This window comes from Prenolepis imparis, unplaced genomic scaffold, assembly GCF_030444845.1.
Source record: "Prenolepis imparis isolate NDT839.2.m4 unplaced genomic scaffold, iyPreImpa1.0 SCAF_1, whole genome shotgun sequence".
In the NCBI taxonomy this organism is placed as follows: domain Eukaryota; kingdom Metazoa; phylum Arthropoda; class Insecta; order Hymenoptera; family Formicidae; genus Prenolepis; species Prenolepis imparis.
In genome coordinates, this window is record NW_028141159.1 from 12259833 (window position 1) to 12272313 (window position 12481).

The following is a 12481-nucleotide window of genomic DNA, read 5'->3' on the forward strand; positions in this document are numbered from 1 at the left end:
AATAAAATAAAATTTAACTACAAAAATGTTGTTGATTCAACAGTATTTTTTTCTCAGTGTAGATACTGTACACAGGCATAAAAAAGAAATAATTACTGTCATGAAATGGCAGTATTTTAAGGGATTTAATATTTGATCACATTTTATTCGAAAATTTATTAATTTCAATAGGATGATTAAATATAAAAGAAAGATAAGATTTTATATTGGATTTAAAGATTGCTAAACTGATTTACAGAACGAAATAAGGTTCTCACAGTTTGATATACAAATTTGCATTCCGCAGGTGGAAACCCTATTCCATAATAAATACGTTATGATAATTAGACGGTCAAAGAATTGACTTTCCAAAATTCCCATGGTGGTAACTATGGATATTATGGTTCACTTCGCACCCCTCTCTCCCAACGATATTTGTGCACGACTTCCCTCTCTGCCACCGATCTCGTCGTGTCGGGCTCTTTCCAATTACTCTCGCGCGTTTCATCGAGAACCGGACACGCACCTGTGTCCCGGAAATGTGTAACGTACAGGTGCAGTCGCTGTAACGAGCGGTACGTTATCTCCGACATTAGTGCGGAAAAGACCGGGCACCTTGGGGGGACGATTATATTCGGCGATTCATTCCTGCGCGCCACGTCAAATGCGCCAGATACCGGGGGTGTCAATTGAACCGGATGGAACAGTTTAACGTCTTTTAAAGACTGCAAGCGATTCAATTTATTTTACACCGCCCCTGCACGTAACATAATCGCACACGCATAAGTTCACGCGCCATCGTGTTGTTCAACATCTCTATTTTTACGTTCAATCGACAGTGATCGCATGTTGTCGATTGCATATCCTGTATGACACATCCTGTTTTATATATACATATAGGTACATCATTTTTGGAAATCGATGATTTAATGTTAAAAATTTATTTGATTTCTATCTAGCTTTAAAATGATTATACTATTCATGATTTTTTTTAATGAGATACATATTTGATTGCAGAATCGAACGGACGACTTGAGCTCGGAAGTGGGATGCGGGGTGAAATGTAAGATCGATCAGGTAAGAAGTCTTGCGTGTTTGATCATTGAATTAAATTTATTCAGGACACATACACATTTCTCTCGATTAAAATTGGAGCAGAAATTTTACTCGTCCATTGCTACCACATAAAATAATTCACGCTGACTTTTATCAAGAACATATATATATATATTGATCTACAATTTGTATAATGGAAAAGTAAAATAAGTGCGTGAAAAATTAAGCAAAATGTCAGGCACGACAGATAGAGTTTTATCTCCTCGGTTGGTTTAAAGATCGGTCAACTTACCCCCTCGGCAAAATCTAATCGTTTAGAATACTCTAACGGATCTCGGAACAACAATCGACAGTCCTAACGCGGTATACGCGAATGACCGGTGCGGACGTCGGAGACGAAAATGAAGGGACGACAGTCCCTCGTTACAATGAAAGTACTTCCGCTGGTGTTCCAGGGGACCCCGCCGCTCCTAACTCGCGGCGACGGAGATGGTAAACGGCAAATAAAAAACAACGCGAGGCCGATGAATGGGGCGGACGCGCGTACGCACGTACGTACGAAACGTATTGCGCGCGTATACGAATGAAAGAATGGCCCGTTCTCTCTCTTTCTCTCTCTCTAGTACGGCTTCGTGCCTTTAAATTGGATCGCGTACAAGTGCGACCGATGGCGGATGTCGCCAAATTACCGTGCGACTCCGGATTCACTCTCTCGCGCTTCGTCCGTCTAGCTGTCGCACTCTCCGTTTCTCTCCCAGTTTCCTCCCCGTAAAACGGAAGTGCGAAGGAGAAAAACGGGGAAATTGGGAGCATCTAACGCCGCGCGTGTGTCGTAATTTCGTCATCGCGTGGTGGGATAAATAAATTCGTTGTCAACGTTTTACTTTGAGTTTCATATATAGAAAGAGATGAAAAACCAGTTAAATTAAAATGGAAGTTAATTGATGATAAAAACAAATCTGAAGAAGTCGGTAATAAATCAGCTACTTTTTAGAGGAGCATATGATACTTCATTATTGTGCAATTTATAAAATTACTAATTATATTTTACACAGTAGATGTAAGATAATTATAAAAATTAGGGAGAAACATATCTTGTTCCTAAAGGTTAAATCCAGTATAATTAAAAACGTAATCGATCTACATTTGTCTGTTTATCCTACTTTTAAAAATTTCCTTCTCACTTTCGAATTCCTAATAAATGAATCATTAGCTTATTACGTAAAAATAAAAATGCACATTCCAACGAGAGTAAAACATAGAAAGAACTCCCCTGCGGGACCGGAAGGATATCCAGCAACGCGTGTCTCCAGGATAGGAAACGAGCAGGGCAATTAACCCCTCACGAAAAGGACAAAAAGGATCCTGGCGTGCCTAATTATCTCCGAAAAAAATGCGGTCATCAATACGTTAAGCGATTCGTGCTGCTCGACGCGCGAGGATGTCGCACGCGGTTCGACATTCGTTGCGTGCGTCGTGGAGCGGGACTTGGAAAGCGAATTACCGCGCGAATTGCGCTTAAAACGATTTCCTCCCTCGGCTCGTTTCACGGTTCGTAAGTCGCCAGTAATGCGTACGAGTAACGGACAGGGCGACGTAGGTGGAGAAAGACGATCCGCGATTCTGGCTGAACATTTACGCGCTTCGGCGCGACCCACTTCTAGTCTTTATTAACTACTGCGCTCTTTTGCCTGGGAAAAATGAGTTTGCGTGGAAACTTTAATTCTAACACAATAGAAATTTCCGACCTTTTAACTTGTACTGATCGTCATCGATGTTCGCATCATTATAGTTTCACATTTCTTTTTTCATCTTTCATAGAGCATTATTGAAATATTCATTGCAATTTAACAATTTATTTATTATTAATCTATTTTTAAAAGAATTCCTTGAATTTATTCATCTAATTGATATAAAAGATTAAGTATACCCTGCGTCCACAGCGTCCAATGATTAGGGTACAAACATTAGGGTACTCTACAAACATCAGCGAATTGACTTTACTTCTCTTCCGGCAATTTCACAGGTCGATAACGATGAATTAATACTGCTGGAATTTCTTTTGTTCGATGCCCTCTTATTTTTGGATCGCTCTCGAAAATTAATATAGGTTTGCGCGTCCTTTGCTTACCTCCGGAAATAGCCATCGGATGACTTCCGATCTTTACAAAATTTGACCATAATTAAAAAACTGCTCTTATACGTACATCAATTAAAATATAAAAATTGCTTCTTGCTACAAATAGAAAAAAAACAAAAAGTATCAAGATAAGTATACAAGTATATAAAGTATATATATAAGTATATAGAATATTTACATTTAAAAAATTAATACATTAACGCAAGACTTAAATTAAAAGGTATTTATTTTTTTCTTTTCCTCTCTGTTTTTGTCCTTTTATCTTTCTCTCTTTTTCTCTTTCTATATGCGCTCTTTTTATGGTGAGTTGTAACATCTTCTATTTTATACATTGAAAGAAACATAAACTACAAACAAACGATGAACATTTGCTTCCTTATGTCGTATGCTAAGAATCCAGACAGTCAAGTGTGTTTATCTACAATAAAGTAAAGTGGAGGACTACCTACAGCGAAGTAGCCATACAAATGTCTCTGCTTGATAACGACTATTGCCCAGAAGTCACTTTGGCTTGAAAATTGCTGCTGTAAATGATAAAGATAAAATTTGTATACTATAAAGCAGAAAAACAATTTTAATGATTGATACTATTTGTGTGACATATATTTTTTCTCTAATTATTCTGTATTACAATTTTTTTAAATTACAATTTTTCAGTATAAATATATTTATGTCTAAGAAGATCTCATTTTTGGACAAATAAATATAAATATAAAATATAATTGTATACAGTGTAGAATCTCTATTTTTTTTAGATATTCCAAAAAGAGAGAAAAATTTTAAAAATTAATTATATTTTTGAACGAGTCATATATATAGACATGGCAAATATAATAAAAAATTATATTTTACGCAGACAGTATAAACAGTCAATGCCAAGACAAGAAGTCGAATTTATTAACGTCAAAATCTACTAAAATATGACATTGCTAATCAATTATCCATAAATTAGCAGCTCGTTATAAAGACATTACGGAGGTAATTTGAGTCATCATATTCGTTGGATTTTTTTTCTTACTCGTCTATGGTCTGTGGAGCCAGACTGAAAGCAGTAAATGGGGTTAAAGCAAAACGAAGAGAGGACAGATAGATGTTCCGTGGTAGGATGAAGATCTACGATCTACGGGGAGCCGCGTATACGGAGGGACGACCCAGCTGGGGGCATAATACACGCTGAGGATTTAATGAGGAAGTGAGAAATTAGCGGCCGCTGTGCGGAGTTACTCTCGGTTCAACCATTTTCAACTGTCTGATAGTTTTGTCAACCCTCATTGTAAACGACTAGAGCGTTTAAAAACTTATATATGTTTGATGAGGCGTGTCGAATTAAAACACCCAGAGCTCGTTAAAATAAATTGAACGTCAGGATATATACATCCTTTGCTCCGCGCGCGCAAAAGATTGATATTTATATATTTCTCTAAAAAGAATAAAATTAATAATTTGTAACTGTTAAAAATAAACGATGGATTGATCAAAATCATCGAAAAGGGCGAAGAATTGTAGGTCACCGCGACTATAAATTAGATAAGCCATAAATCAACAGTTTTTCTTAACACATAGAGTAGTCACATGATAAAGAATTTTACTTTCTGCGTAGCTTCCAACTAGAGAGAAAAAGAGAAAAAGGAAGAAAAAAGAGAGAGATAAAGAAAAGAAAGAGAGAAAGAGAAAGTTAAATTTTAATTCCATACATATGCAAATATTTGTATTTAATTCAAATATTAATGCAAATATTCAAATACATATATTGAAATATATTCAAGACAAAACTTATTTTTAATTACTCGAATATTTCAAATTTCATGATAATAAACAAATCTGTACTCAATTTTTTTATCACTAAAAAATAAAATTAATAATTTTTTTAGCTGTAAACATAATTCTGCAATTAATTAAAAAAATTATTATAGTTAATTATGACAGCAAATTAATATATTTGAATGATATTGTTTATGTATTACTCGCGTCGATGATTTGCCATAATTGTCATAGAATTCCAACGTCAAATGTTATTAATAACGTTTATCTGGCGCTGGAAGTCCCTTTATTTTTACGGACTTTTCAGACGAGCTGACCTATGTGATACCCTCGTATCACATAGGCCATATACCACCATACGTATACACACGCACGCATTATTATATGCGTATGCTATTATATACTGCGCATGTCGTAAGATCACATCCAGAGTTCGTGCTTGAAATATTGCATTCTTTTTTAAAATATAAGTACGAGGCAATGGCCTAAAACATCTGTTATATAACCTGATATGTCTATCAAATGGACATATATATATATTAGGAAAAGAAATAAAATATTGAACATAAGAATCTCTGTCAACAAGAATTACCTAAAAAATATATTTTTATTTAGGAAAGATTTGTAATTATTTAGAATTTTAATTATTTAGCGTGCGTAGCAATTCGTTCAAAGAAATTAGGTTTCTCGTACGATGCAATTTGCTTATTATTCCGCAATGTCGAGTGCAGTATTATTTATATACGGCGCCTCTCGAACGCACTAACCAGAATGACGATCAATTTACCAATTGCTAAATAGCATCTCTTGTAACTCCGGACGTTAGAATAGACTTTCCACTATGCACTACTATAAAACTCCATCATATACTTATTTATGATTAAGGCTAACGAAACTAACGATAAAGCGACATGAAAAGAATGCATAAGGATTAAGAAAATTCATTTTTTTTTATTACTTCTCGTAAAAAATATTACTTCGCTTGAAATTTATCTGAAGAGTTAAACAATATAATCATCTCAAAAAACTCGAATACTTACAAAAATGTCATCGACGATTGAAATGTTCCAACTGTTTAGAGATGTATCAAAGTCTGCACTCTCGAGACACTCGAGGCAAGTCGCTCCTGTATATTTATACTTTTAAATGCATTCGAGGATGCATTTTCCGTTCCGATGTTTTCTTTAAAAACTTAACGACACGTAGGTTCAGTATATTGTGAAAGAAATTCTTCACCCTGAAAAAAATTAATTGAGAATAAAATTAGAACAGTGAGATTGAAAATGATTTTAATCTATCTTTGACTAATCACTTTTGTCGTAATTAATAATTATCTTCTTGCCGCATGCATAATAATTTTCTGAAATACAGTAATATTAACTTCATTCGCGAAAGAAATTTAAATTAAAAGAGTCGTATCTCGCAAGGTAAACAAAGACATGCACTGGCGTAGTGGAAGCTGCGCTGTCCGCGTCCTCGGCTACAGCTGGCTTGTTGTCGACGACAAATGCCCACATCCTCTCGCGCAGTAAGTTAATGCGTTAAACTTTTAGTTCGCAAATCCATGCCCGACAAGCTGCCATGCAACGAGAGTCTTATGAACGTGGGCGTTACTTGAGGCACGTGCCACGCAGGCCGGGACCAGACGCGATCACGAAAAATTACGGCTTTGCCTGTGCTACGGCAAAGTGAGCGAGTTATGTCACATCGCTCCAGATAACGTGACCCATTGTTCAGCTACTTCCGGAGCTGCATTTTAGCGAATCGCATAGAATACCCGATGACCTTCGACGGAAGGATGTATATCGAACAGACCATTTATTGCAAATCCGATATACTTATGTTGAAGCGTTCCATTGTTCGACTGGAATACAAAATGTCCACATAAAACAATAATGTAGATATGATTGTCATGAATGTAATATGCATTCGCGAACAATTTCAATTAGAAATAATGGCATAAAAATAAATACTAGCAAAATATAAGTCGCGTAATATATTTCCACTTTAAAACAAATAAAAATCTCAATATGTTTGTTATATAAATTAAGATATTACATTATAAAAAATATTAAGTTACACAAATATCTTACTTAAATTTATCGTATTTAAAAGAATATAACTTACTTTATTAAGATAAAGTTTGTGTACATGTTGAGAAGAGCATTTATCTTCATTTAAAGCAAAATACTTTTTCTGTATATTATGTACATACTGGCATTCGTTTTAGGAATATATGAAATTAAGATATTGCCATTTTCTTATCAGCACGTTTATTTTTGCAGTGTACAAAAGGCTGTGAAGCATGGGAACAGGCACTCGACACAAGCTGCCAAGCTGTTTGCGTTAGTATCGCTGCTACTTTTATTTTTATGACATTTATCGGACGAACTTACGTAAAAGTGCAGTACACTCGTAATGTAATTTTTCGCACCGTCTTTTACGTAATATTCTCCTAATTTCTCTGGTGAATATACGCATAATGTCAATCCAATATACTGTTTGCAGAATGGAACGCAAGAATTGCTACCTCCAAAGGAATTGTATTGCGTTTTGGGCTGCCACGATGCGTTAAATCGTTATTTCCAGCAGCTCAAAGGTATAATAGTATATTTTTTTATATTGATTTAGAAATATACTATTTTTAAAAAAATATTAAAATCTATAGATAATGAATATAATTAAATCTTTTATATATCTCAGAGTGATGAGAGATATTATCAGAAAAAAGAACATTTATTTCTTGCAAACACAAAATATAACATTATGTCTCTCGTTAAACTTACAGTTAAATCTCATACAGTTGAATATCATTTTTGTGTACATTATGTTCGTGAACCTTTACGATGATAATGTATATAATATTTAAATTTTTGGAATTTCCTACATTTTATCTTTTTTACTCTTCTTGTTCATCTCTTACTTCTATTTCTATTTTCTTTTCCTTTTTTTATGTCATTACATGAAGTATTGTTTTGATAAACTTAAATAATATTGTTTATTTTTTAATTATTGCCATTATAAACTAATTATAATTCTGAGCTAAATATAAGATACTTACAGACATTGCAAATAACATAACGATCTATATATAATTTCCATATCATCTCATCATATTATCATACCATATCATCTCTTAATTTACCTCAATCATTTTTTTTATATCAATTTATAATTGTCAGCGTTTTTATCTCTAAAATTGTGCAAATTCCTTGCCATATTGATCAAAAGACGCGATCTCAAGCGGTTCTTCATCATAATAATCGAAGTTGCTTGCATCGCCGTTGTTGTTGCAATGAGGAATGAAGCTCGGTTGCACTTTTTGATGATAGATCTCGATCCAATCGATGGACTGGAACCAACGGTGTTTCTTAATGTCCATACTACCATCTTTTAAATTGCCGAATCTTCTTGATAAATCTACTTGTAGAATATTCTTCAGTATGTCCCTCAGCTCCTCGCCAAAGTGATGCGCGAACTTGTACTTGCCCGCTACGATCTTTTCGTAGATTTTCATAGGATCATGCGCGTAGAATGGCGGGTATCCCGCGTTCATCTCGTAGACCAGCACGCCAAAGCTCCACCAATCGACGGCCTTACCGTAACCCTTTGACAGAATTACTTCCGGTGCCAGATATTCCGGCGTGCCGCATAAAGTCCACGTGCGGCCGTCTATCATCTTGCAGAAACCGAAATCGGTCACCGTGATGTAGCCGGAATTCTGTATCAGGATATTCTCGGGTTTGAGATCTCGGTAAACTAGGCTACAATGATGCAGATACTCTAAAGCCAGAGCCACCTGAGCTGCATAAAATTTCGCCAGCGATTCGTCGAACTTTCCCATACGTCTAAGATGAGTAAACATCTCGCCTCCGTGCGCGAATGGCAGTACCATGTACACGTAGGAATTGTCCTGGAACAAGAATTAAAATGCATGTTAGATGCGTTTATTTTATAAAAATATAATATTTTAGGGTATTTATCAAATATAACAAAAGAAACAATGTAAGTTCTCTTTTAGAAAAAAAGTTTGCCGAAAGATCTATCTATCTAATACACTTTGTGTATAGAAAGATAGAGATTTCTAATGTCAGTAGTGTCGTTATTTCGATTTTCAAGCCTTGCCTTAAAGAAGAACTCCATAAAGACCATGAAGGGAAAGTTGATGCATTGCAGGATTCTCTTCTCGTTACGCGAATGATCCACTTGCTTCATCTTCACGAGTTTTCCTTTATCGAGAATCTTCATAGCATAATACGTGGACGTTGATTTATACTTGACGAGGATAACGCGACCAAAGGCACCAGTGCCGACGGTTCTGAAACGTTCAAAGTCCTCCAATTTCGCATTATCATCCACCTTTGTCTTCCACTTCTCCATAAATGCCGCCTTCAGATTGTCTAAGATATCACTGTATTCTTTGAACATTCGTTCTCTTTCGGTATCCACCACTTTTACGTGTGACATTTAAAATTTAATTCTTTAAACTTGAATGTTTTAAAGTTTAAAGGTTAATTTATCATGAGATGACATGATAAAGATTGCTATATGTGACGAGGTGTGATCGTATGTTGTTTATTTATATTTATAATAGATTTGTTCTTTTTAGCTGCACTGGTGCACTAGTTCATACTGGTGCAATAAGTTAAAATGAGACAAATATATTTTGTTTCACTCTAACTTATTGCACTAGTTCATCAGTGCAGCTAAAAAGAACAAACCTAATATCTATGTATGAGTAATGCATAGGTGCATCACTATATTATTTTGCATTTATATTATATTTTATGACTAAAAATAATGCTAATATAAAATAATAAGCCCCCATTCACAGGCAGAATGATTTTTTCCTTTTCTCACGCGAGAGATTCATATATTTATAGTTATAGATATGAATAAAACTCTGTTAAATAAAATATGAATTAAATATCTATTGACATTTTTATTGCGACATGAAACATTCTATAAATTAAATAAGAAAATCATTTACTGAATAGCGGAAATCGGCACTCCACCGGCACCAGCATTGGTCGCGGATTCATTGACGGCGACCTCGCTCAGCCTGGAATGGAAAGGCGTAGGTATAGATAAACGCGCCGCAGGTATATCGTACTTGGTGCAATGGAGATACGAAGAACTAGCTGAGACATGGCAGTACTGCAGGAATCAATCGTGGGGCGAAGGTGATCAGATACTAGTCGAGAATCTGCAACCTTATACCAAGTACAGGGTACGTAAAGACGAAAGGAACTCTCTGAGATGGAGTTACATAAATTATAAATTAATAAAAATAAATTACAAAATATAATCTGCAAAATATAATCTCTTTCTTGTTTTATTTGATATACAGAATATCGCACTTATATTAACAAAACATAAAATATAGACTGTATCTGCCAAAGATTTTTAAATAATATATATGTTAATTTAAGCTTGATTTAGACTTTAGGTGCATTTAAGACTGTCGAATCCTTTTTTCTCTTATACAATTTTTCATGAAAAAAAAAAAACGCTGACGTTTGCAGTTTCGCGTAGCGCTGCTTTTGAAATCGTCACAGCACAATCCGGAGCCGATTGTGTCAGCGCCGAGTGTGGTAATATTAACAAATCCAGCCGGTCTACCGACATCAGCACCGGTAATTGTAAGAGCGGCGGCGGTAGACAGCTACCGCGTATCTATATCTTGGGAACCAGGCCCATTCACGAACGGGCCACTTATGTCCTATGTCCTACGACTGCAAGGGGCTGAACATTCCCAGCTTAAGGTACACGCCACGCCAGAACCATATAAAGACCAGCGTATCCGATTACTCTGGTACTCACACCGAAGTGTCTCTCGCATACTTCTGTATACTCAAGTCTTTTTCTATTCTCTCTCTAAACTGATGCATTCTTATATTTTCGTGTATTCGCGCAAGACGCGCCACCACGCTTTGCTATAATATTTTTAACTGTTGTTTATATATAAAAATTTAATATGCGTAACTGGTTCTGCAAGGTACATCCCGTTATCCTGTTTGAAAAGAATTCATTGGCGAACAATCACTTTGAGTTTTACGGCAATGTTAAATAATATACTTGTCATTTTATCTAACAATAACGCGATAAATCTTCTCTGTATCTAATTTAAGAAAATCATAAAATGCTTAATTAAGTATATTCTCTGCTAAAATTTTAATTTTAGCAGAGAATATATTAATTTTATTTAATTTTATTTTCTGCTAAATATTATTATATTAGCTTCTATTTTTATGAATATATTAATAATTAAAGATCGTCAATGAGTTTCTTATTTTATATCTTTTTGCTTTTCATGTTGCGTACTAATATTAATTTGAAGAGAATGCACGCTTTTGAAGCATGGCTATTTTTTTGAAACGTTAATATGAAACAATATTAGACACCTATTGCATCTTCATTAATCACGTCATTCAAATAACTCCCAAATTAATATTAACTTACAACAACTTGCACGAACCAGATTATCTGCGAAATAAGTTTCTGGTATGGCGTTTTTTTCTCCTAATTGCATCTTTACTTCCTAGCGAGGGATTCACGGTGGAATGATTACGAACTATAAAATATATGTTATATTTTATCAACAGGATATCCCATTCATCGAGAACATCAAACACTACATGTTTCAAAATCTTGAACCTAATCAGAATTATTCTGTCAGTGTGACTATGAGAAATGGAGTCGGCGAGGGTCCACCTGCAATTGTCTATATCTCTACGACTCGAGAACCTACCGGTGCGTTGCGAAAGAATGTATATATTTACATTAACATTAACAAAAATGCAGACATTACACAAATATTTCTATCTAGATCTTACAGATTATTAATTAAAATTAATTATTAATTAATTTTATTTCATTATTATTTGAAATTGCATTATTTAATTATTATTTCAAAGAATTAATCGCGCGGCTGCCGATTCTCAGACTTTACTAATTCATGTCCATATAATCCTAAAAATAAAATTTACATATAACTAATTAAAAACGATTTTTAGTCAAGGATACACAACAGCCGATTCTCATTCTCGGTGGCCAGCACCGAGTAGTCATGATGCGAGGCGTCGATATGTTGGACGAATCCAGTACCGTTTATGAAACCGAGAATGTGATCCGCGGAGTGGCGATACACGTGGCATCCGCTCAATTATTTGTTTCTACTAACATGGGTTTCGTGTTTCGTACCTCGATTATCAAGAAATCGGGAGCCGAAGTCATTCTAAGTCCTTCTGTGAACTTTAAACCATTGAGTCTTTCCGTCGACTGGTTGAATCTTCACTTATACGTATTGGGAGAAATAAAACACACGACGACAGTAATCTGGCAGATAGCCAGATGCAATTTAGATGGCAAAGGTTTGACAGTAGCCATGGCGGGATTCTTGACCCGACCCTCGCATATCGAAGTCGATCCTTACAATGGGTACATCTTCTGGGTCACTAAAGCAGGATTGTTTAGATTAGATTTGGCCGATATTAGCAACGGTGTGAAACACGAGGTATATATAAATTCCTTTTTTGTAACTTT

At 35.2% G+C, this 12481-nt stretch overlaps 2 protein-coding genes across 5 annotated transcripts in view; one reads left to right on the forward strand and one right to left on the reverse strand.

The window, feature by feature from the left end:
• The window catches only part of Sev (receptor protein-tyrosine kinase sevenless), a 33699-nt gene that overhangs the window by 10692 nt on the left and 10526 nt on the right, over positions 1-12481 (forward strand). For 2 of the 3 annotated variants that reach the window (XM_083032218.1, XM_083032099.1), the window contains exons 2-8: positions 997-1056; positions 7222-7281; positions 7445-7535; positions 9934-10166; positions 10462-10701; positions 11542-11689; positions 11953-12452. In XM_083032218.1, the coding sequence (XP_082888344.1) occupies positions 997-1056; positions 7222-7281; positions 7445-7535; positions 9934-10166; positions 10462-10701; positions 11542-11689; positions 11953-12452 (1332 nt within the window). The remainder of the gene's footprint in view (positions 1-996; positions 1057-7221; positions 7282-7444; positions 7536-9933; positions 10167-10461; positions 10702-11541; positions 11690-11952; positions 12453-12481) is intronic. The other variant, XM_083032142.1, reaches the window with a different exon arrangement.
• On the reverse strand, positions 7215-9907 carry LOC145933003 (cAMP-dependent protein kinase catalytic subunit beta). 2 transcript variants are annotated; one of them, XM_083032453.1, is made up of 3 exons: positions 9062-9907; positions 8361-8849; positions 7215-8288 (listed from the first exon to the last, which is right to left on the reverse strand). In XM_083032453.1, the coding sequence occupies exons 1-3, from the start codon at positions 9401-9403 to the stop codon at positions 8130-8132; spliced, it is 990 nt and encodes a 329-aa protein (XP_082888579.1). In that variant the 5' UTR covers positions 9404-9907; the 3' UTR covers positions 7215-8129. The 2 variants fall into 2 exon arrangements, with proteins under 2 accessions (XP_082888579.1, XP_082888489.1); XM_083032363.1 differs by having other exon boundaries at positions 7215-8849; positions 9062-9905.

Bases quoted from the DNA above. Each gene is read 5' to 3' on its own strand.
- LOC145933003 (XM_083032363.1), bottom strand. From the start codon at position 9,403: ATGTCACACGTAAAAGTGGTGGATACCGAAAGAGAACGAATGTTCAAA. The intron at 8,850-9,061 runs GCAAGGCTTGAA...TTCTTGTTCCAG, and splicing joins TTATGGAGTTCTTCTTTAAG to GACAATTCCTACGTGTACAT.